Below are 26,559 nucleotides of genomic sequence, written 5' to 3'. Positions count from 1 at the left end.
ATGGAGATGAATTTCGAACGATCTCAGAAATCGTTAAGAATTCACATTTAAATAATATTTGCAATTTTTTTCTTTACTCGCGGATACCCACATATAAAAAAAAAAAAAAAAAAAAACTTTTCAACTACCTTTAAATACTCGATGTATTTATTCAGGAGGGGACATAAGATAGGAGTTGAGTTCTTCCTCTCTTAAATTTTTTATTATTCCTGTAACTATTGTAGACTGAAAACAAAATTTATTTAGAGAAAAATAAAAAAGACATAACATCAAATCAAATGTCTTCCGGTACGATTTTATACTATTTAATACTATTATCTTTCAACACAATTCAACTAATTATTGTAGCAGTTAAATAAATTATAATTATTACTTTATAACAATTATAAAATCATAATTATAACAACTACAAATAACTTTATCACTACTATAATTAAATATTTATAACAATTAAAATTTCATAACTACTATAATTATAAATAATTTATAATAATTAAAAAATCCATAATTATTACAATACCATTTTATCTCAATATATCAAAGAGTATTTATATTATTTTACAAAAAAAATTGATAAGATGAGAGTTCTTTTAATTAAAAAAAATTAAAAAAAATATTCCTTTAATAATTTTGAAATAAAAGAGCATCCTTTTATTTTTACCCATTTATTTAAGTAAAAGTTCTCCTGCTGACTATTTTTATTTCCTCCCTAACCAAAAAAAATTTTAAAAAACATACACAAGGTAATTTACCACAAACTTATTTTCTAATAGAAATTTTCAAAACCACAAAAACATCGAAACAAACTTGGACAATAAATTACAGGTGGCAAAACTCATGAAGAATGTGCATCCTTCAGCCTCAATAATCATCAATCTACGGGATGCCATGTTATTCCTGACGTAATAAATGATGGTAACAAAAACGAAGAGAAAGCAAAAAAAAAAAGTGAAATAATGGGGAATAAAATGTACAATGCTAAAGAATAATTAATTTTGAGATGTTCTTTTTGATGACCTGATACTGGCTCGACGGGCTACATCCCATGCCTTTTGCGGTACATAAACGCCAGCCTGCGAAGCGAAAAATGACTCGTAACCTGGCGAGTCGAAAGCAAAACCAGTGTGCTTCGATTTTTCTCTCGGTAGCTGGGCGATTGCATAACTCCGGGCTTCCTCTGCTGTCAGATGGTTCCCAATTTCAAGGAACTCCGTCCTGCTGACGCTTTCTACCTCGTCTCTGTGAATCTCTTGAACAATCTGATAGTTGTAGGGGGAAAACCATCTTTGTAACCTGAGAACAGAGAGAGATCGTTAAATTCATAAAATCATAAACACAATAACAGAACATGAACTCGGAGAGAGAATTCAAGTGTTATAAAGATTAGTGAAACTGGAAACATTACTAATTCGTTGACGCTATCGAAAAGGGAAGAAAAACTGGAAATATTACTAAGCATTAACATGTAAAAGGTAAACAAACTACGAATGGAGTTCGACCGTTTTATTAAGGGAAGAGGACTTCTAATTAGAAAATATTAATGTTTTATATTGAATGATATATAATTGACTCAGATTGTAGCAATGTAAACAAGAAATTGATATTGCCATTCACCAGCAGTTAATGAAAAACTTACCCCAGGTATAAGAAGTCGCCAAAAAGTGCAACAATGGGGACAAGGAGAAGAGTAAGGTAGAAATAGAATGTGCTCATCAGCACATATATTACAAAATATATATTTTCCTGCAGCAATAGTACAGTAATAAGAATGGTAAGTGAATAAAAACGCAAAAAAAAAGCAAAAGAACTTACTTGTCTATCATTGGGGGTCATTACTCCAGAGTATATAAAGATAAAAATAAACCAGGCCAAAATGCTTCCTAAAATACTAAGACCGTGCCATCTTGTAACTGAATTGCATGCCATAAGAAGACGCAAGTTGACAGTTATGACAGCACAAGTGAAGGCCATTGTACTGACATCCCAAAGACCAAATATCTTTCCTGAAGAATTATGACCATTCTCACTTGCAGTAGTTGTGAAACAATAGAAGATTAGAGACTGGTAGAAAGCAAAAAAAGCCCATACAGCCACAACTCCCCACTTGAAATATGTATTTCTAATTCCTTCCTGGTAGAGCTGGGGATACTTCTTTGCGAGAGAAGCACTGACATCCTGCAGAGTTAGTATCCACGATTAGAACTGCAACCCTAATAGAAAGAACATTCTACGTGTAGAAGAAAACTAAGATAAGTACCTTGTCAAAGAGCCCAAGAATGATTACAGGAAGAGCCGTAAAAATGACATTGTATAATGACTGAAACCAATCATCATAAAATCTCTGGCCAGAGAAGCCAGTATGAAAGGTGAACCAAAATTGAGTCAACGTGAATGTAAGATTCTTGTAGAAAAAATAAGTAATAACCTGCATTTAGAACTTAGTAAACCACTTCTGTCGGTGATCAAATAGGCTTAGGTGCATAGGTTGAACAAGCAAAACAAAGTTACCTTGGATAATCTGATATATGACCATCTTCCATGCACCAGCAGGAGATCTTTAAGGAAGCGAAACTGAGCAATGGCAAAGTCACTAGCCATTACAGCTTGCATTCCTTCCAAACCACTTATGCCAACGCCAACGTGAGCAGACTGAATCATACTAACATCATTTGCCCCATCACCTATACTAAGAGTTATTTTGCGAGCTCCTTTCTTGACCAAGCTAGTGACCTGACAAGATGAATATAACACTACATTTCTGAACTAACTTAAATATGGGGTAAAAATTTCAAATTATTCAGTTTGAGAGATTATTTAAAATTTTTTAAAAAAATTCAAGAGACTGTCGTACTATATAGAATTCCAAAATACACTGATACCAGAAGTACATCAAACTAATGGAGTGGAATCATTAAACAACAAGGAAACAATTCGGTCCTACTACAAATCATGTAAGAAGAACTCAAAGAAATGGAATAAATGTTGAAGGATGAATTATTCTTAGAAAATAAACAATACATATATATATATATATATATATATATATATATATATATATATATATATATATTTTAAAAAAAACTGATATGGTAATTACAGGAAAGATTTGATTAAATGGATAAGGAACATGTTCAATAGAAACCATAAGAAATTAAGCCAAGAGGCCCAAGACATTGAAAGATTCAATATATGTCAAAACTTATTTCTACTCACGAGTAAAATTGCAAAGACAACACCGAACACTTAAACATGGGCCAAATGGGTAATCATTTTTTCAGAAAGTTACATGTGAAGTAATCTAAAAATGTATCACAGATACAAATAAGTCTAGCTAAAAAATTCTTTACAAATCATTTTATAAATACTATAAGTCTAGCTATGAAATTCTTTACAAATCATTTCATGAATATTGTAAGAATCACCTTGTTATATGTTACCAAAGGATAATGTCTAGGAAAAATGTTTAATATCAATAGAGTAAAACACCTAGAAAGTTACCTGTGCCTTTTGAAGTGGAGAAACACGGCAGCAGACTACTGAACTACAATTCAAGCTTAGCCTGAGCAGATTGACACGTAAATTTGGGTCCAGTGCATACATTAGACATTTACCATCAATTACTAGCACCGATTTTTGTACAGCTATGTGAACGCCCTGCTTAGCCTCTTCAAGACATCGTTTGAGATCATGACTCACTGAATCTCTAATAACCTGTGAAATCTCCACAGGATCACCCTGGCAAATTTCTTAGCAATGATAAGAGAGGATCGTTAATCTGGAAAAAAACTGAGAAAGAAAGCAATATTTATCTTTTTTGAATTTGATTTTAAAATGTCCCGTTGAAATTAGTTAGTGGGCTGTAATGGAACATTTGTGAGGCAAATGCATGTAAAAGCAACATTCCTGGTGATACCTTGGAAGGGGATGCAAAAGTAATGCTAATATTGGTGGTAGCGTTAGTCATGATTACTAGCATTGATATGGTTACTTATGGTCTAAACTTTATACCAAGGTTTAAAATATCGAGTTGTGCCGAGGTTTCGATCCCCAACTGGAATGATAAAGTTTCAGTACCGTATCGTACCGTACCGGTATAGTTTCGATATTTTTAAAATATAAAATATATTAACCAAAATAAAAAATTCAATCTAAATATTTAAAAATAAAAAATAAAATATTTTTTAAAAATAATAAGATAATTTTATGGGTTTTAATAAAGTCTATTTAAATTATCCCCAACTATAGCTAGGAATTGATTATTAAACCTAAGTTTTAAAAAAAATAAAACAAAAACCGCTGTGCAACCAGGGCGCATGCGACCCGCGTGCGGAGGTGTCACCAAGCCCACGTGACGCCTCCGATGGCGTCGTTGGGCTCGGGCGACGCCTTCGGTGGGTCACCGAGGCCGCGCGACGCCTATGGAGGCATTGCCGAGGCCGCGCGACGCCTTCGGAGGCGTCGCCCGAGCTTGGCGACGCCTTTGAGGCTCCTCCCGATCGAAATGCCTGTGCTGGTGCCGGTCTGTCGGCAGAAGGAAAATTTTTGCCGATATCGTGCGATACGGCTCGAGATTTCAATCCATGCTCTATACTACTGCTAGTGGTAATGGTATTGGTGGCTATAGAAATGGTAGAGTGGTGTAGTGAAGGTGGCGATTATGGTAGTGGTATAATCATGGTGATGTTCAAAATGGAAGCATACAATGCTGGTAATAATGGTCATAATAGCAATGGTGCAATGTTCATGTTTGCAATGGCCCACCAATTGCAACAGCAAAGGAGGCAATTAAATTGTTCAAGGGGGTGGGTAGAGCCAGTTGTAGTAATAAAACAAAATTTCATTTTTAGGAATGTGCAACAGTGCTACCAGCCTAATAACAGATTATTATCCACATCACTGTAAAATAAGTATTCAAAAATAGAAACTGAAAATCCAAATGTCATGAAAAACAAATTTTATTTGAAAGTTACTAAGACAGCCAGACCATTTGAACTATAAAAAAAACTTTGACTAAAACATTGAATCCAGCAATCATGTAAACCTATACATGTCCAAGGAACCATGTCTTGCACAGACTAGCAGCAACTAATAAAATCTTATTTATAGAATTATAGCATGCTACTTCAAGTTTTGCATATAAGAATCATTATCAGATCATCTTACCTTCTCCTCAACCTCTCTAATTGCATCAGTTTCTGAAGTAATAATGAGTTGTTTCATGTCATTATTGATCAGGTTGCATGCTGCAAACCATACAGAAAGGACTTAATCTTTCAACTAGAGAATATAGCAAGGAATTTTTCAATGATATTGTGGATGGTCTCAATTTCATGTGACTAGAGGCATGGAAGACAAATGTTTGTCATACCATATGCTATGTTTATTGCAGTTTCCAATTTATCCCCAGTCAGAACCCAAATCTTTATTCCAGCTCTGGATAAAGTTTCAATGCAATCTGGAACACCTTCCTGAAGCTTGTCCTCAATAGCAGTGCATCCTATCAGAATAAGATCCTTTTCTATCATCTCTGCCACCTACAATAAATAAACTTAGATGTAAACATTGATGAACAATACCATAAATCAGTTGAAGTGTTGAAAAATAAAAAATGGGTTGCAAAATTACTTGAGCAAAACTTAGAAGGGTTTAGGGTTTATGGTTTAGGTGCAAGACTTTATAAAATATGGTAAAGAAATTGACTTCCAATTGTGCAAACTTGATGAACATGTCAAGTATTGATGTCAAATACCAGCCAAGCATAGTCAAGAAAAGAGATGCATATGAGTTTAGAAAATTAGATGATAACAAGATTAATAGGATACCAGCACAGGATAATTTACTAAGTCAGCAATGCAATTTAAATATAAACATCTGCATGTTGACCTAGAAACTTTCAGTTAAACTCAGACTAATCAATTTGACATCATCAGAGTACCACAGGCTTTTGATTGTTCAACTGAGGGAGGTATGTAATGAGGCCTATTGAAATTGACCATTCAGAATTATGCGAAACTGCATCAATTCATAATCGTGTTTGAAAGAAGAGAGAGGAAGTAGTTTAAGCAAAAACCAATTTCTATTCTGAAATGATGTCAAAGCAAGTACAAGACTCATCCTTTTATAGAGCTAAGGACTAAGTGAAAAGATAAATGCTAAGTAATTTTCTAAACCTTGAAATAAATCAAATTTAAATACAACAAAAAGTTCCTAAACCTTGGAAACATTTGAAGACTATGAATAATTGACTCATCCTTAAGAATATGGATACAAATTGAAGAGTTATAATAAGTATCCATAAAAGCTTTGGAATCACCATGTGAACTTTAAGTTCTCTCATTCACCCTTAGATATCTTAGGCCTTTACGTGCACATTTTTCTACAACTAGAATATGTACTTCTGAAGTGATTTATAAAGATGGATGGTTCTCCTCCAGTTGAAGCTAAGAATTCAGATTGATTTCTGCAGTTTGTGTATGTTTTTTCTTCCATCTCTTCTTGCACTCATCTACCTTCCCCTTAAAAAACAAGAAAGAGAAGTGATCCAATGCAGATACTCAGCTCATACTAGCCCATTGATAGCATTTGATGTTACTTCACATGTTTATAGTTTAAAAGCAAACAGAGAGAGTTTGGGGGTAAGCAGAAATTGAATGTGATGTACTTGATATTCAATAGTATCTAAGGGCCTACATAGTTGAGCTCAAGCATTTTGGAACATATGGCAAACTCCCATTTAATTTAAATGGCAATGTCAATTGGTCTGTTAGAAAAGTTAGACTAAAGAAATATGTTATAAAAGCCCTTTACAGGTGTTACATGAACCAAAAGATATTCAAACACTAACTCTTATTTTAGACAAGGATTTATGCATTAAAAGTGTACCAATAGCATATTCAAACAATTTTAAAAGAAAGAAATGCAAACAAGATAAAAGCAGGAGAGGAGGAAGAGATTGTATTAAATATAATAGTTTTGTGATTGTGACATCCCAAAGAAACTGAAATAAATTATATAAGGTAAATGATCAAAAACTCTGCCACCAACCAACAACAAATCATGTCAATAATTCCAAGCTCAACAAAAAAATCAAATTCCAATGGTCCGGTAGTTCTTGTTTATTACTATGAGTATCAGTTTGTCCCTAGATTAGCAATCAATGTATACCACACCAGAGATGTTGTAACATCCACAAAGTAGACTAGTCAAGTTGACAAAATGTACCCAACAAATGTTTTACAAGAAAATTACTCCAAGATTTTAATCCTTGATTCTAGACATACACTTCTACCCCTGAAATACAAGACTGTTTAGCAAGTCCCTTTCAGTTTTATAACTAGGATAATCAAATAATTGGGTGATGTATGTTATCACTAAATAAAAGTCAGAAGTAATATGTCGAAAGGAAAATGCAACCAGGTTTTATATAACATGCACAAATACACAAAGAGAGTAATATCACTAGATACCTCATCAAGTTTCTTCTCTCTGTCTCTTAGAGAAGATTTTGCTTGAACAAATTTCTCATTCCATTTTTCATATGTATCAATTGCCAATTCTCTATAAGCAAGGCAAAGTGTCCGTAGACCTGATGAACCAAACTGTTCCAAGTGCTCCCTGGTTAATCTTTTAATATCTTGAGAGGCATCAATCAATCTTTCAAATATAACAGTATCGGCACCCTGTGGATAGTTCAAATGATTCCAGATGCACAAGACTTCAGCTTACAATACGATAACCTAGAAGTACCAAAATTCAAAATCTTACCTTACAATAAAGAACAAGCCTCCCATTTGGATAGCGGCACACTACCGATTGGCGCTTCCTTGTACTATCATAAAGCAAACGAGCAAATTAAAGTCACACAAGACTCAATCATCTTTGAAGAAAAATCATCTGTAACAAGAATATGCTAACCTATTAAATTCTAGGACATTTAAGATTTCATAAGATACATCCTGTATATTTCCCATCCTTTCAACATGTGATTCACGTAGCATGACTGTAGTGGGTGTGCGCCTGCATAAACCAAAAACAAATTGCAATTGAACTTTTTGACATGAGTTACAAATGCTCATGGTTAGAGATGACACTTTCCAACAAGATGAAATCTTTGATTCTTTGGTATTTATCCATTAAGGTCATCTTGTCATCAATATAAATGATGCATAGTTTGATTCAATTGTCCACAATCCATGACCAACTCAAACTGAGTTCCAAACGTAGATGATCTTATCAATATTGATGTGTAGATGTTTATAAATGCCGATCAACTAAAGATTCTTTTATAGAAATTATATCAAAATTTAAAAGTTAGAACCTCCATCAATATGCATGTAAAAGGGTATTTGGGATATATTTGAAATATCAGAGAAGAAATAACATATGACTTATATTAAAAAAAACATTTTAGTCATTAACCAACATTTTAGTCCCAAGTAGTTGAGGTCAGCTAGAAGGATCTCATCTTCATCGAACAGATAGCACGCAATTTACAAAGGAATAAAAACACCAGTGTTACCTGTAAAAGAAAAAACCAAAGTGCTTAGCAGCAGTTACAAGAGCAGCCTCATCTGGTGATGCAGCTTGATAAACAATTTTTTCAGGAGACTCATCACCTTCTGGGAGAACAGTATGGCATAACGCCAGACATCTGAAAAATTCCTACATATGAAATAGGATTTATTTCAAAATACTATTGTATTGCAACTAAGCCTGATAGATAGGCTAAATCCAATAAAGGAAAACCAAAGCTCAAATAGTATCTCCTACATTGTTTACATTTTATGTGGCTAGGATGAAAGACTCCAAGAAGCCAAATGATTTATTTCAAAATACTATTGTATCGCAAATAAGTCTGATGGATAGGCTATTTCCAATAAAGGAAAAAAATACAAAGTTCAAATAGTATCTCCTAAATTTCTTAAATTTTATGTCGCTCGGATGAAAGACTCCCAAGAAACCAAATATATCAGTGTTCAAATAAATTCCTCAGTAAAATGAGCCTCAATCAAAGTAGAGTCATCAATCAAAAAAAGAGCCATTGAATTGTAAGTAATGAAGACTTTAAGACCTTACTTATAACCATAAAACTACACCAAAAATTACCAAGGATATAGCTAAAGAACCAACAGTCATGAAAATATGACAAACCAACCACTTTGGCCTAATTTCAAAGTATCTATATATAAAAAACCACAAAAATTGATATAAAGATGCATATGCTCTCCAGAATTCTCTCTTAATTATCTCACTGATGAATTTCTATCCTATTTTATTAGGTTTTTATTCTTTTGTCTATCTCATTCCCAGTTCCAAGAAACAAAATGCAAATTAAATAAGGGCAAATATCAAATGAGCATCTTTTTTCCAATCAGTCAAAGGGGTACCCCTCTTTCCAAAATGTCAAAAGGTGCCTCACTCAAAGTGTTCCCTGTCATAACCCTCATCCAGGCCATCACCCATTTGCCCAAAAAACCAGACTGGCACTCATGCGACCAAACTTGCATTCCTAAGCAAGCTTATCTAGAAGTTTTGATCAATAGTATTGCATGTGTTATAAAGTCAAAAGAATACAAGAAAACTATAACATAAAAGAGAGCAAAGTGATATAAATTGTGAGAAATTTAGAAGCAAATTAAAATGTATAAAAAAAAGTGAAATATAAATACAAAAATTGTAACAATTTTGGTTAAAAATTGTGCACAACTTATAAACTTTAAACAATATATCAAAAAATGGAATTTAAAAAAAATAAGAAGTAATAGAGAGTAAAGTGATATAAATTCTATAACTGTAGGAGAAAATTAATTTTTTAAAAATAAAAATTATAATAGTTTTACATGCCCACTTAATCCTCAAATTTTGAATTTGAATAGATACATAACTATTGAAGTGCAATAATGTTTTTAGAGTAAGTAAATGACTCAAAAATGGCCATGTAGTCATTTTCTTCTTAAATTTTAAATCTGAATAGATAGATGCACTTAAAAGACTATTGGAATCCATCCATTCTTTCAATGACCAAATGAAAAATAATCATGAAACAATTTTGGTCAAATTTGTTACATGAAATCAATCTGACATGTAAAGTTTGTCTAGGCCTCATTAGGGAGGATTGAAGCCCTCTTAGAATCAGACGAGAGGTGGTGGGAATTGGATGAATTAACCATCCCCTCTTCAAGAGTTGCCAACCACCACAAAAAGAGGGTGAATAGAAAAGAGAAACAAGAGGGCACAAGTGTTGATTGCTCAGAAGCACCAGACTTGGCAATGTGGCCCGTGCATGTAGAGTTAGATATAGGCAACAAGACGAACAACAGGAAATGAGGTGGACATGCAGTCTAGGCAAAGATAGAAGCAATCAATATGGCTTCTGCAGGATAGTTATACTAATTAATCATAACAATACATCAAGAAAAAGGTTTTCTTGATAATTAGTATATGGTATTTATTAAACCATTATAAAGGGAACTACCTAATGTTATGTCTAGTGGGAGATGGACTTAAGTAACTCATGATTAGCTACTTTACCATATATGAAGAAGATAGAGGACACATCTGAATGAACTCTCAGAAGGGCTTCTCTACCATCAAATGTCAAAGAATATTTCAGTGAAGATCACTAGATTAACCTTGCATATCTCAGGATCACGCTCGTTCCTCCAAGCACCACGCATGATCCTATCATCATTGAAGTTGAAACCTTTTTCATAAACAGCTGTGTCTGACTTTTGAATCTACAGCCAATAACAAAGGAAATAAGTAATATCAGGTTATCCAAAGTGAATAATTGTTGATTACTATCCTTCCAAAAAAGGGATACATATACCTCATTCAATATTCTCCCTTCCCGTTGTGCTTGCCCTCTTTCAATTTCAGTAATACCTACTCCATATGACACTCCACCAATTGAACACTTGAAAAACTCCATTAGATTTCTAGTTAATGTTCCTGTTTTGTCAGAGAATATGTACTCCACCTACACCAAGAAGTTCTCACATTTAGTAACAAGAAAAACACAAGAGCTGATTGAATGGATAAATAGCAAAAGTCCATCCGTATAGTAGCAAGGAAACGAAGTACAGGCAATCCCATCACCTCCATGAACTGGAATGCACAAGAAATTTTTTTTAAAAAAACTAAAACGGCACAGTCAACTCGTCTGTCCAGTTTGTGTTGAGCTAACTTGACCCTATTGAGTTCTAATTTTTTCAATATTTTGTATTAGATATTCTCATGTTTTCCTATATATATATATATGATATTAATGTTAAATATTTTGAAACAGGTATGCAGTTTAACTCATTAATAAACCATATATCTGAGTTTGGTCTGGTGTTCAAGGTCAGTTATGACATATGAGAAAGGATTTTTTTTATTCTGAGGTTTCATTATAGGTTATTACGAGCATGGTTTTAAATTTCACTTCAATAGCGTATGGTAAATCCTACAGATGAAGAGGATAATTCTAAGATGTTGTGATATCCTCACCGGTGTTTTCTTGTGTTGTTAAGGGATGTTTTATGAAGGTAGTTAATTGAAGGATTTGAGTGATTGTTGATCAGTTGATGTGATAGTATATTGTTTAGGCTAAAAAGGAGGCATTTGGGTGATTGTTGTTGTGATAGTCAAGAGTTTAAGAAGATGGTGGTTCAGTTTTGCCAAAGTTGTTAAGATCAAGATCCTACCTACAAAACAAAATAAAAAAGGTGGTTAAGATGCAGGCATGTTTAAAGACAGATGGTAGTTTCTGTAGAGAAGTGGGATCAAATAGGGTTGAAGGCATGAGAAATAGAGGGAGACCAAAGAACCTCAACCAACTTGATGTAATAAGATTTACATAGAGTTCAATGGATGAATAAGATCTATATATATAATTTAGCCAACCCACAAGAGTTAGGACTTCACACCTTATATGCTGGTCTATCATTGTTGTTACTAGATTCTGCTTGTCTTGTTCCTTCACTCCTATTAGGTCTACTCAATCTTCAGCTTTGAAGATCCCAATCCTCTAACTCCTCTACTCTCAAGAAGAAAAATAAGTGATATTTCCTAACAGTACAAATTTATCTACCAAACCATCCACAATTTCCAGATTTAAAATCCTTTAATTACAAATGAGTGCTTCTAATATCCTGCTCTCATTTCTCTTCTTTTGTTATTTTTAATCCACCAAATCCATCATAAATCAAAACCTTCCAACCTAAGGTAATTCAATGAAAGGACTAGAATCCTGGCACTTGTTCTATGTTTCAGTATAGGAATTGTCTGACTCCATTCTGGATCAGTGATCTTGAACATGGTTAGTCAAACCATATTCATTTTCATAATAAAGCCAATTTTATAACATGTTTGAATTCACCTGGAAACAAATAAGACTAAAAAAATTGTAGCATTCACATGGATAAGTAACAGCACTCAAATAATGCATGAGAATTTGGGCGCAATGAGCATATCACTATGTAACTGAATAATCGTCTAAAATTATATCTACTATAGCTGAATCTTATCTAAACTCATAGACAAATAGATATTAGAATAATGAAAATATGTTGGTAGGATGAACAAAATAACTAGATATTGTTACCTGGCCAAGTTCCTCATTCAAATTTGATGTCCGTGCTAATGCAGGGGTGTTAGTGTCAGCATGATACATATGCAAATCTTTGTTGATAAACTGAGCACATTGAATGAACTTGATCATCTGAAAGTAAAACAATCACATAAAGTTCTAGTTATATTAAATGAAAGACATTGTGAATTTGAAATAACTCTCACCTCAATGGAAACATAAAGAGAAATGGGTATGATAGTCGAATACAATGTTATCAGTGTGAACATGGTCAGAATTGTGACCTACAGAAGGACAAAATGCATATTCAGTCCAGGACAAATAACTGTTTAGAATTTTCACTGTTTAAATTTTTCACAGTTTACCACAAATCTATTGCTGGGATTAAACTGTTGTTCCACACCTCCAAAAAGTTCAAGGTAGTAGTATTTGCTATTGATGAAGATTCCACTGTAAACATACCAAACAATTACCGTGGTAACAGAAACAAATAATTGAATATGTGTGCATGACATGAACAGTCTGAAAATTTAGAACTAACTGGATATGTGTGCATAAACAAGAGAATTGTCAAGGTTTTTTTTTCAGCTTTTGCAATATAATTAATTACTCTTGTGAATATAAAATAATGTAAGTTTGGGGAGAGGGGGGGGGGGGGGGGGGGGGGGGGGGGGGGGTTTAATTTTTTTTTTTTTGAAGGGAGGGAATAATTTTTTTCTGTTTTAGAATGTATAGATACTCCAAAGACATCTATTTTAGAATCAAGAAATACAATGATTTTAAATACTACATTTTTGCATATTGCAATTTTTTCTTATTCTTAACAAGAAAATTTGGTCGAAAAAATACACATGCAAATCAACATATGTGATGAGTAAGTTGCATGAAATGTTGTTATGTTTCTTCTCTAAATACACAATTGCACGATAGCATTTCACATGTGAACTTAAAAATTATCAAATCAGCCAAAGCATTACAGTTATGAGTTATTTTTGCACGCCAGTTGATTGCATATGGAACATAGTGGTACCTCAAGTTTAACATGCATTATGAAAGTACCAACTCAAGATCATATCTGGGTACATAGTCTTCAAATTTGTATAATTTTTCCATCATTTCCTTGACTATATCTTTACAGAGAAAATTCCTTGAACATAATTACTTCTGCAGCATGAAGGATGTCACTTAGAATGTTTGGTAAAACAAAGGGAAAGTTTCATTTCACTTACCAGGGTTTACTCTCTTTTTCAAAAGCTCTCCAAAGTTTTAAAATTGACAAAATGCCCCCCCCCCTTTTGTGCTTTCAAACTCTTGCCTCTTTACCCCTAACCACTAACACCATTACATGATAGAAAAGCAATATGGCACATAAGTGGCACACCCATAACACCATTAGTCCAGTAGCTGGTATTAATGATTAAGGGTTAAAATGACAAAAGTTTCAAAATCCCAAGGGTAATATTTCGATAATTTCAAAACTCCATAGAGTAATTTGATAAAAAAGCTAAACTTAAGAGGAAGAAATAAAAATTTCCCTAAAACAAATGGCATCTCTTTTCCATGGTCTTAGGTATACTATACCAATGTTCACAAGCTTTCATACATTAACAAACACAAAGCTACTTGAACATAATTACTTCTGCAACATGATGGTAATCACTTGAGAATGTTTGATAAAACAAAGGGAAATTTTCATTTCACCGCCAAGAATTTACTCTTTTTCAAAAGCCCTCCAAAGTTTTAAAATCATCAAAATACCCCCAGCATTTTCAAATTCTTGTAATTCCAACCCTAACTACTAACATTGTTACTTTACTTGACGAAAAAGCAACATGGTGAATAAATGGCATACCCGTCATATCATTAACCCATTAGGTGGTGTGAATGATTAGGGGGTGAAATGGCAATTGTTTGAAAATTCCAAGGGTAATATTAATGATTACGAGACGCCATAGAGCATTTGGATAAAGAAGCTCAAATTCAGAGGAGGCAATACAATTTTTTATAAAACAAATGGCATCTCTTTTAGATGGTGTTAGGTGCACAACAATGTTCATGAGCTTTCATACATTAACCAACACAAAGCACATGATCTAACTGTTGTTTTTATAATTCAAAAAATTATGATTAAAGTATCTGATAGCATGACACCAAAATAAAGCCCTGATATATCATATAAAGTATGTCAAGAACTTCTTGAGCATAGATTGAGCCCTAACATATCATATAGTGCAATGATGGAATAAGATCAATGTAACTGATTCCAATAGTTGGAACTCACAGGTTGCTCATTTTATAAGAAATATAGTAAAAATGGAATAGAGATTCATAAAGAAACTTAAGTTTACCTTCCAATGGCTCCAATCAAACACATGAAAAACAAAACACCAAAAAGAGTAAGTATAAGTTTATCGAGTTTTCTCTCCAATGTACTTCGTTTAGAAGGGACACTCATAGAGTTCATCATAACCTGTCATATGATTATCAGAGAGCATAACTATATCAAAGTTGTTTGAAGAATTAAAACAACCAACATGTAGATCAGGGATCTTTAACAACATACCTTTGTTTCATGACCAGTAAAAATAACAGCTCCAACAATGTATTCTGTGTTTCGAAGGCTGCAGCCCTATAGAGGTTTATAAACACTATGATGAAAATGAAGAAAGTCCAGTAAACTAAAGTCCACTAAACTAAATATCCTGTTCCACATGCTGCAAAATTCCAATAAACTAAAAATCCACAGTTGGTGCATGAAATTTGGTAGCTGAGCATGTGCAGGCCATAAAGTTGGGAGGTGGATTGGTGAACAGTTGCACTGTCTTGTAGGTTCTTGATATACAGAATAGCATGGAGGGAAAATTCTTATTCACAGAATGTTAAGAGTGATATACACAGTGTGTGCTGGTGGTGTTTATCTAGTAGAAATAATTTGGCTTGGTGGACAACTATATAGGTGGTTGTTCCTTGAATATCAGTTAGTAAGGGATTAGAGAGTTAGTTGTGGGTAATTAGTATTCAAGATTGAATTGGTGAATATTTATGCTGATTTTATGGTGTTTGAATCAACTTGAGTTCAACTTGGAGTTAGTTTAACCAGTTGATGGTTGCATTAGACGGAGATTGATTTGGGTTCAAATTGGACTAGCCTTGGAGTTGAATTGTGTGAGTTTTGGTTGAACAAGCATCAAACGAAATCAGTTTAACAGGTTAGGATTGGTATGTTGGTAAAATTATGTGTTATATTTATCACCCCATCTCTATTCCTTATGACATGAATTGCCTTCCATACCCTCCTTCACTCACAACCACGCCACGCAAAACTGCAAAACAATCCCACCCTCTCTTTTTCTTCCTCTTTTCCTGTGTGAGCAGAAGTCACCCCCTAGCCTCCTTTTTCACCCAGCAGTCATCTCCTCATCCCTTCCTGACAATAGCAACCCTTTCTCTCCTCACCTCCGTTTGTGCAATGATCAAGCAGCAGCACTCTTTCCAAGTCCCCTTCCTGTTTTCTGGTGTCTGTAGGCAGGTGCATTATTGCATCTTGCTATAATTTTGGGGTTTCATGTGCAGTGTGATTGTAGAATTGGTATTTCCTTGCTATTTTCATTTTTAGTAACCCACGAGTGTGTGAGGACAATCTATTGCAATGAGGAGACACTCTTCGTCCACCTACAACAATATATTTGACATTAATATGATGAATCACGTCTTGTATAAGTAGGCTCCTTTTTCTTTAGTTTGAATCGAGTAAAATTTGAAGAAGAGGTAATCAAAAGATTTGGAAGGTTGGTTTTGTACAGTGTACTCAAGAGTGGAGCAAGAAAATCAGACAAACTGATTTGATAAGTGATGAGTTAGGGTTTTATTAATTTTTAATCGATTTATTTTTGAGCTTTTACATGAAAATAAATTATGAAATGAATCGATTCGTTCGTATTTGTCCTATATTGCATGTTTTGAGGCTTGATATAATTTTCATGATTTAATGGTGAATTTTTGCATTAATTTGGTTTTAATTGATTTTAAGGCTCAAATCGGACCCAACTCGAACTCAACCGCGGTCAAATCGAGTCAAATTTGTCAAATTGATCAAGCCAACATGGAGGACATGACCTAGATCGAGCCCGATCAAAATCCCTGAATTTTTCACAAACCCTAAGCTGCCCTAAAACCTAGATCAAGCTCAGACCATCAGATCAGAAACGGACCGCCAGGATCACATGATTAATAAAAAAAAAAAAAGGGGCAGCCCGGTGCATGATCCCGCCATGCGGGGTTGAAAGGATTAATTACCTTGCCTTTGGCAAGAGGCTGTTTCCATTAACCCGTGACCTCTAGGTCACATGGCAGCAACTTTACCGTTGCGCTAAGGCTCCCCTTCAGGATCACATGATTAATCAAAGGTATAAAACCATAGCTTTAATCGGGTGAACAGTGGCTGCGCACTGTTCACCTTCGTCCCAAACCCGCGCCCGACGCCGATTCCCCTGCTCACCGACGTACCAACCAGGCCAGCCCCGTCCACCAAATCTTCTTCCATTGCAATCCTTGTTCCGTGAGGAGTCGAACGCCGGCCGAATGGGTATATTCCGGCAGCTGGATTTGGCTTGACGGCGGGGGTTCTTCCGGCGGCCAATTCCCTGTTTCAGCTCGTTCTGGCCATCCACAACGAAATCCAGCGCCGCAATCCTTTGAGGGGTTCTCCTAGGAGCGCGGAGCATCCCGGAATTACCAGCAACTCAATCGGAGCAAGGTTGAAATAGGAAATCCCGTTTGCCAGCTAAAAAGGGGTCTGCACAGCCTGATTTTCGTCCGAAGAGGGTTTTTCCGAAGACTTTCCGGGTTTGGGCAGCAAGAAAACACACAGGAGACCGGCGTGGAAGACTCCAATTGGATCCGAGAGCTTGTTTGACACCAAGCTAAGGAGAAGCAATCGGAAGAAGAGAGATTGGATGAGTTTCTGATTTTTGTTTCTGCATTTATGTTTACCGCATTTGTTTCTGTTCAATCCCATTTCTGAATTTGTGTTTCTGATTAAACTTTGTCAATTCAGTTTAACTAGTTAAGGATTAGCTTGTGTTTGGATTTTGATTTACATTAGAGTTTGTTTTGCATGAGTTCAAGCTTTCTTGCAATCCGATTTTGTCTTGGCACTGTTCCGTGCCAATTGTTTCTGGATGTATCAGATTATCAACTTGAGTGTTTATTGCAATTCAGGATTTAGCTATCAAGTTTTAATGGATTTGAATTGATTTGTTTCATATTGCTTTCATCCTTTAAAAAGAAATCCATTTAGATTAAATTTAGGTTTAGGTTTTGGGTTTAAACAGTTAGGGATTTCTTATAGGTTTTAGATTATTGCATTTAGGGTTGTTGTTAGGCTAGATTAGGAGTTGTTTCAACTTGATTTCAAATTGCATTTAATTAGATTATTGCATTTTCATTTTCATTTCATTTTTAAACCCCAAAACCCCATTTTCATAGAAAACCCAAAAAGAACGACACGATAAGCTCAATTTAAACGATTTTCTACTAGTCCTTGGAAAAATACAACTCGAAGCCCCTATACTTCGTTTGCTTGAATTCATCGTGGGTTTTCAATAATTTAAATCAATTTGCAACCCTATTCGTGACACATAGCAAATCTAGGGTTGTCAATAAGCAATGATGTTCAATGGGTAAAACCAAATTTGTTAAGTGTGTATACTTAAACAATTGTTATAGCACCCTTCTATTTCTTGCAAGTTTTTGAGTTGAGGGCTATTCAATGAAAAAGGTCAGTGAAAACGATGATGATGTACGGAGGGTTAATCTTGGGGGTTTATTGTTTGAGTTAAAAAGGTCGAAATTAGACTATTGAGTGATGGTTGATGTGGAATTTGAGAGTCCAAGATGGTGATTTGGAGTTGAAGTGAGGCAATGAAAATTATTAGTCTTGTAGATGTACCTTGGAAGTTAAGATGCGAGGTTAGACTGGGTTGAATGTGATTGAGTGAGCATAGAGTTAAGCCCGGTGTAGAAATTCTTATGGAGAATCTAGAGTTACCTTGTTAATTCCTCTGCGTGCATTTGCTTGTGCTATCATATTAGCTTCTAGCAGAGTCTTTTCTCCATGCATCAGATTAACTGTTATATATGTGAATTAAGAATGCAGCACATACATGCTGTTTTATATGGTGATCTGTTATGCTGATATTATTCCATATGGCTTGTATATGCAGTAATGTAGGATTATTGTTTCTCTAAGCTATAATATAATTTAGCTTACATTGTTAGTGTTGGTACTACACATTAAGGACGGCATATTTGAATTTATACCTTGGTTAGGATATGTTGAACCAAAGGCATAGCATTACATAATACTAGCTAAAAATCACTTGCAAGTGATCACTTGCTCAGTATGGGATACTTGTGAATAATGACCCTTTTGTGGATAAAGCCTTTGGCCTATAAGATGATTTGGAACATAATAAGTATACCAATTTTTCCCTCCTCAACGTAGGTTGGTCATGTCAATGAGAATGAGCTTGAGCTAGCTGTGGTAGTCACTCATATAGGGCATGCACTAATTCTCTATCACAGTATAAGAAATACAAGGGTACCGATGGGTGGGTCCAACCATACTCATTTGCTTGCAGTCTATCATCTAGCAATTGGATGATAAATTATAGTATGATTGTTTATTTATGGTGTGAACTGCAGTGCATATATCTAGTTTATCATTTTGCAATTACAGTTTGCCTATATTCATTTTAACCATGTTGTACAACCTACTTAGTTCTACCCATTAGCTCCCCTTTTCTTGCAACTCTAAAACCATAAGAAGAAGAAGGTTTGTAGATCTAAAAGTTGATTTTTGTTAGAAGAAATGCTCTACGAACATTTCACATGATTTTGCAAGATTTAAGGTGTCCTTGGTTCTTCTTATTCAATTTTGCTTCTCAATGGAAGATATATATCTATTTTAATACTCATGTTTCACTTTACATTTGTTTCTAATCGTATAATAACTTGATATAGAGACATTCCCATGTTATTTGGCTTTTACTTGTAGAGTCTTTATCATATGATGTGGTAGTTAATATTAAAATATTTCTTATAATTTGTATGATCGTCTCTAGCTTAGCAAATGCTGAAGAGATTATCGTGCAACCGTGATGGATTTCATGCCATACCATTGGTCGTAGGGACTCACTAGGAAATGACAATAGGTATTAAGGAGGGAACTAATATTTTCAAGAGTGGCAAACCTGTTGTTTAGGATGCACAAAGAGAGATGGAAGTACAAAAGAGCAAATTGTCTATTTTTGTCCTTATTCATACCTATTTCGTATGTGTTTTGTTTTTTGTTTTTTTTTGGGGTAAGCCCTGGGTTTTGGAGCATCCTTTGTGGGATGGGAAAAAGATTTTACGTGTTTTACCTTGCTTTTATGTTTTCCCTTCTCATATAATTTGGGTCTTTTGAATTAGAGGTTACATATATAAATATCTTTAGTAAACAATAGTATTTTTTTTCTTGCCTTGTTGAAAAAACAATATTGTCCTTGTACCACATTGGCCAAAGCTAATGGCTAACAGGACACCTTTATCCTATTAGTCTAACTTCTGAATGGCAAAAATATTACAAAACAATAAGCAAATATGTATGGAATAGTGAGTGAGAGACTGAATCTAGAATATACTAGAAGCTTCTTTAAAATGGCAAAAGTGTGATTGCAGTTTGTATTTGTTAGTGAAACAACATATATTGCAAAAATAATAAAAGTGGGAATATAAATCTTCATTCTTACTCTAAGTAGAATTTGATTCGGAGAGAGGGGTAGAATCTGATTTTCAACAACAAGGTTTCCGGTAAAGGTGTACAGTGAATTGTTTGGTTGTTCACATTGTATTTCCCCTGTGCATGTATAAAGAATGTTGGATAGGGGCATTAGTTGGATATCATGAAAACTTTGCATGCAGAACAACAGACAATCTTCATTAGTCAATCAAGCTAGCAAACAGTTGTAAGTGGAGAAGCTCCAACAAAAGAGAAATGGTTCATAGTCACAATACCAAAAAAATTGGTCATAGTTTAGTTGTGTAGTCACAGCAATTTAGAAGAGGCTAAACTTCTAAACTAACCAATGTAGTTGGTGTATTAAAAGCAAACAAATCTAAATTCTAACAAAATATAGAGGGTGGGTAGTCTAAAGCATAACCTCATTTGTGCAATTACTAACAAATAAGGTCTATATTTTAGGAAAACCTCATTTGTGCAATTACTATGATGATGATATAAGAGTGTTCTTAAAAAAGGACCTTAGTATGAAGATCTCTATGCAGCATGAGGTACACACAATCCTATACAGACAGACCTACAGAAACTAATAGGAAAATAAGTATTAGGGATCAGGTGGCTCATGCAATTAGTCATGTATTTTAAAAGAACATAAAAAAAGTCAGGAAACAAGTATCAAACCAACAAAATTTTGAAAAAATAAAAAATTGAATTCAGTGACAAATATATCAAAAGAAAATACTCAATTGTAACATAGAACTATACAAGTAAATCACTTTAAGATATCCAAGAGACCATCTTAATAGCTTCAGAAACAATCTTAAAGGTCAAGCTGCTACCAGAGAATACATAATAATGATAGAATATGTATGTCTATTTCCTGTTGCATTTGCATCCATAAGACAAAAGAGAAGAAGTCAAAAAAATCCCAAGGTGTCATCTGGTTAGTAAGGTCCTTGTGAATCAGTTACATGCTCATTTTTCAATGGAATAAGAACACTGATAAAAAGCAATTATTGAACTTGATCATCAAAAATCAACCAAACCTTTAAACTCAACAGCTTTCTCAGGAAACATGTAATCCCATGTTCTTTCTAAAGCTTTTCTTATCTTCAAATTGGTTTCCCCATCCAGATTTGCAGTCTAAAACAACAAATCGGACATGTAAACTATCAACTATAAAAAGAATCAGGATTCATAAATTCTGACATTCAAGTTCTTGAACAAATCTTCCATGCACACATGTCAACAATTCAGGTCCTTAAAGTTTAAAAAAAAAACCTCAATGTAGCAGACTCCATCAGGATTCGTACTAGCTAGGAACAACAAATCAGCAGGAAAAAATTCATCTTGCTTGACCTGCTCGACATTGAGCATCATTCAGCATATGCACAGACCATAACTGAAGTTCTAAAAAACATTGAGGACAGATCACAAATGTGGTCAAAATGTACAGAAGTAATAAGTGATGCACAGCCATATTGCTATCTTCAGAAGAAAATATCAATGTGAGAAAATGCATACATGACAAAAAAAATGTTTGGAAGTAAAACTTTAAATCTGCAAGTCCAAATTCATCAATAAGAGCTACTTGGCAATTTTTTGACATTGAAATAGCCAAATAAAACTCTCATTTTGCTTTAAATGTCTGGAAACAAGCAAAATAAATTTGACACTAAATTCAAGAGCACTAATCTGGGCATTGGATCACCCAAAAATAAGACACAATTTGGTTATATGGAATGTAAGACAAATTCCATCATCATACTTTTGTTTGCTGTGGAAATTGAAAATTTTGTGTTCGGCCCACTTGTTCAAAACATGAAATCAAACACAGGTTAGAAAACATCAAGTTAGAGAACTATGTAATCTGAAATTGTTGAAGTTAGTTAGTATCAAGTGATAAAAACAAAAGTTAAACATTATAACTACAGTTTAAAGAGTGAATTTGTCATTTTCCTGTGTTTCCTAAGCATGCCACATCCTCAACACTTGCAAAACTGTCTCACACGTCAACCTTAAGCACTCCACCTGCCCCACATCATTTTCATGCATATCAAATACTAATTTACATAATATTTCATAAGGGTTCCCATAAGCCAACAGGTGCACAAAATTTCAAGCTTAAAAAGTTGAAAGAAGTAAACTTTCTATGGGCTTCCTCTATTATCAGAATCTAAAAAGTTCAGAAAAGAAATAAAGAAACAAAAGATTCCATGTCGAGGTCTTAGAGGCAATGCAATAAATTTTGGAAATATTCATGCAAAAAAATATTTTCTTCAAATAAAATAAATATCCACAATGCTAAATATCTAAAGTGACTGCTCTTCAACTAATATGAATCCAAGAATTAATAGCAACCACAAAAAACAATAGATTGTTGGAAAGAGGTGTATCAAAATTTTATATCCTACCCTAACAATGTCGCCAACTTGCAACTTACTCCAGGTAACAGTTTCCCAATTTTCACCTTGTAACACATCAACTGGAGTACTATTGATTGTAATATCATTTTGGAAACGCTTCTGTATTAAAGAGCGAGTTGATTGAGAGAACAAATAAAAACTCAAAGCTTGCTCAACGCAAAGATAAGAAATAAAAAAATAAGGGTAAAGTTTTGCTAACCCAATCTTCAAAAGCCTCCTTAATAAGGGAGACCAAAAGAACTAGACTAAGAGGCACCACATTGGTTATAGGAGAAACTGGACTGCAAAAATGACAAGCAACTTAGTGTGGTGGGTACAGAAAAGCATATTTGAAGAACAAATATATTAAAAATTGTAAAGGTTGTCCCCAAAAAAATTACCTGATTGGTGTAGTAGATAAGATTGAAATCATGAGAAAATACAGATTAGCAACCCGCCTGAACTGTTAGTTTTATGGCAAAATTGTTTTAGGATTGAATAACAATATATGAAACTAAAGACTTAAAATATCTGTACAAAATAAACAAATATTCTCCAAACAACACATTTGTGAATGAAATACCTGTTCAAATAACCCCTTGGGTAGAAATGTCAAAATATTGTATTTTGTTGTTGATACAGAATTAACCTGAAATAATAATTTAGCCACTAAGTAGATCAGAGTCTTAGAAAAGTAATAAGATAAAAATGCCAGCATATCTTGTAACAACTGTCAAATAAGGAATCAATTCAAGACAAATTTTACATAGAATATGAAATTACTAAGATCTACAGGTTAAGCTAGAAAAAATAAGCATTGAAAGAAGGAATCCATATTCATATGAACACAAATGAATGTTGCAAAAGAAAACTAACTACCATATACAATAGCATGTGTTGTTAAGGTCTGAGGTACAAAGTTGCTTGATTAAGTATATAACAGGCACTCGACAAATTAGTGAGATTTTCCCATCACTATTGCTTGAGCCTTGCTACTAAAGGAGTTAACCCTGTATCTGCATAAGGATTTCCAGAAGTAAGAATAGTTTAGAATTATTAATATTGGTCTTAATATTATGACAATATATTATGTATCATTAATCTGAATATATTAATTGTGTTACTATTATTTTTAAAAAAAGGCCCAGTGCACGAAACTCCCAACAATGCAGGTCCCGAAAAAGGGTCGAACCACATTAGGTCTATTGTACACAGTTTTACCTTGCATTTTGTAAGAGACTATTTTCGCTACTTGAACTCGTGACCTCAAGGTCGCATGGAAACAACTTTACTGTTACGCCAAGGCTCTCCTTCAATTAGATATTATTATAATTAACAATTTGATTATTCAAAGATACATAATTTCATCCAAGGTTTAAAATTTCAAGTCATGCCGGAGTTTCGATTCATAATCGGAATGATAGGGTATCGATACCATATTGTGCCTTGCTGATAAAGTTTGGGTGCTTTTTAAAATATAAAATATATTAATTAAAAAATATTTTTATTAGTATTTGATTGATAGATATTTGTCTAATAATTCGTCTACACTTTCAACCTTAAAGAGATTTTTTTCATTAGTCAATGTAACAATCCTTAGTTTTTATTGTTTATTTTAGTTTTTATTGTTTATTTTGTAAGCAAGTGAAGGGAAAAAAAGAATCAAAAAGATATTATCGGACGAAAAAGAATTAATTGAAAAATAAAATAAAATAAAAGTGGGAAAAAATTAACTGGTCTAAATCCTAAACTCTAAACCCTATAAATATCCTATAAAATTTAAAAAAAAAAATCAAACAGAAGAAAAAAAAAGGTCGCATGTCTGTGGCAAGGCAAGGACTCTGTGAAGTAGCCACGAGGTCACAACGATCTCTCGACCTCGCGGAAGCCTCTGCGAAGCTGCCACAAGGCCACATTCGTTGTCAATGTCAATGTCGAATGGGTATCCATGTCGGGCCCATGCCAGAACAATCAAAACTGTCCGTTTCTGGTAGCACGGGTCAACACCCCAATCCATGATTTCATCCGTCTTATAATTTTTTAACATCTTTTGAAATCTCATATATGAAATAATTTTGTTTTATCTGTTTGTTTCTTCATTTTTTTTACTGATTTTGATTCCATCAATCCCGATCAATGACAGGGGTACACAATTTTTTTTAACAATTTGATCCTGATACTGATACCAATACCAACTTTGATTTGATCTTGAAAGTAATATGGATACCAATTTAGGCAATCATGCTTTGCTAATATCCCATGATTTGTAGCAAAGATCTAGAGACATGAATACAACGATTAAAATATGACAATACCACAATCATCAAAAAGAAAGGTCTCTTATTTTCTTCTCAGATGTAGAAACCACAACGTTAAACAGTCACTAGATGGTGCACGCTTGAACCCATTTATACATGTTTGGAATTGTTTTTCATGTAGCTTCTTCCTGTACACCAATGAAGATGCTAACTAACAGATACTTAAGAATGAATTGAGATAGGTGTATTGAAACACCATAGATATAGTGTCATCACAGATCTAAGTTCTAACTGAATCAGAGTCATTCAGTTCAGATAACAATACCTCAAGCATCTTGACTTCCACTATCCAAGATAAGATAATAAAATCATTACTACGCATCACAAATATCATTGCAGCGATTATATTCTCTAGTAATACGTTCCTTTTCCCCACGAAAAGATGAAAACTCGAAAATGATGTGTTTGTCAAAAGCAGAAGTGGCAATAGCACAACAACACTACTAACCTTGAATCTAGCTTGGAGGTTGGCCTCCCGGTCGTTGCAGAAGATGGTTCGATGGCTGGGGGCCTGGGGCTGCACGCGGCCGAGCCGCACAGTCTGGGAAGATACCTGCGGGAGTTGTGCGGCCTCCGGACTCCTTGAAGCGCTTGACCCGCCAAGCCGCGCCGTCCGAACCCTCTCCCACGCCTTGCCGTTCATCCTCCCTCCGCCACCTCCAGAGATCAAGCCCTAATCTTCTCTTCCCCGTTACTGTCCTAAATCCACTTTCCCTCCCGTCCCCGATCAAAATGATGCGGGTCGATCGAAGAAATGAATCCAAAAGAAGATTTCAATAAGCACTCGAGTTTACTTCTCGGATCTCATTCCATCGCCGAACCAAGAAGAGGAGAATCGAGATTTGAGGATTTCGAATCGGGAGCGGCGGCGATCTCCACTCCGTCACAAATCGCGGTGAGGGCGGTAAGGTGGCCCGGGCTTATTTATTATGCCACGAATCCAAAGGCCGAAGGCGTCATTTACCGTTATAAAGAGGACCGAGTCGAAGACCTATAACAGAACGGAGAGAAGAGAGAAATCGGTTCCGAAGAGGAAAGAAACCGGCGCGTTCCGTTTGGACCCTCGCAAAGATAACGGCCGTCATAAATGACACCTGCGGCGGAGAGATGCCTGACGTGAGCAACAAAAGTAATATAGAAAATTTAGGATAGAATTAAAAAAATGATTTATTTTTAAACGACACTCGAATATATCTTAAAAACAAATTGCCAACCATCCTTTTTATATTCGTCTGATGAGCATTTCTAGTTAAAGTCCAATGAGCACTCATTTGACTTAACTGTTCGAAATGATTTTATAATCTCTAATCGTTCTTGTTAGTTTTTACAATATATAAAAGGTAGCATCTCATTTCTATAATAGTAATTTTATTTTTTAAGTGATAATTTAATTTAAATAATATTTTTAAAATAAATATCATTTGATCCGGATTGATGTGTAAAAATTAATGATTAACGTTTATAACTATAAAAATTAATAAA

General features: G+C 34.4%; 1 protein-coding gene across 1 annotated transcript; it reads right to left on the bottom strand.

The window, feature by feature from the left end:
- Nucleotides 1–959: 959 nt before the first annotated feature.
- LOC141835767 (phospholipid-transporting ATPase 3-like) lies at nucleotides 960–25,720 on the bottom strand. Its single transcript, XM_074723140.1, has 27 exons — nucleotides 25,526–25,720; nucleotides 23,343–23,408; nucleotides 23,161–23,222; nucleotides 22,980–23,061; nucleotides 22,769–22,879; nucleotides 21,636–21,713; nucleotides 21,401–21,497; nucleotides 20,365–20,471; nucleotides 15,135–15,200; nucleotides 14,920–15,041; nucleotides 12,937–13,021; nucleotides 12,778–12,855; nucleotides 12,587–12,703; nucleotides 10,829–10,978; nucleotides 10,632–10,736; nucleotides 8,519–8,661; nucleotides 7,915–8,016; nucleotides 7,765–7,828; nucleotides 7,467–7,679; nucleotides 5,369–5,534; nucleotides 5,164–5,243; nucleotides 3,499–3,735; nucleotides 2,509–2,730; nucleotides 2,258–2,425; nucleotides 1,813–2,175; nucleotides 1,637–1,743; nucleotides 960–1,293 (listed from the first exon to the last, which is right to left on the bottom strand). The coding sequence occupies exons 1-27, from the start codon at nucleotides 25,718–25,720 to the stop codon at nucleotides 990–992; spliced, it is 3,690 nt and encodes a 1,229-aa protein (XP_074579241.1). The 3' UTR covers nucleotides 960–989.
- Nucleotides 25,721–26,559: the final 839 nt, after the last annotated feature.

The sequence above is a fragment of the Curcuma longa genome, chromosome 10, assembly GCF_044706935.1.
Source record: "Curcuma longa cultivar G26 ecotype Majalengka, Jawa Barat chromosome 10, ITB_CL_G26_1.1, whole genome shotgun sequence".
Lineage (NCBI taxonomy): Eukaryota > Viridiplantae > Streptophyta > Magnoliopsida > Zingiberales > Zingiberaceae > Curcuma > Curcuma longa.
The sequence above is the reverse complement of the archived record's forward strand: the minus strand, read 5'-3'. Positions and strand labels throughout refer to the sequence as shown.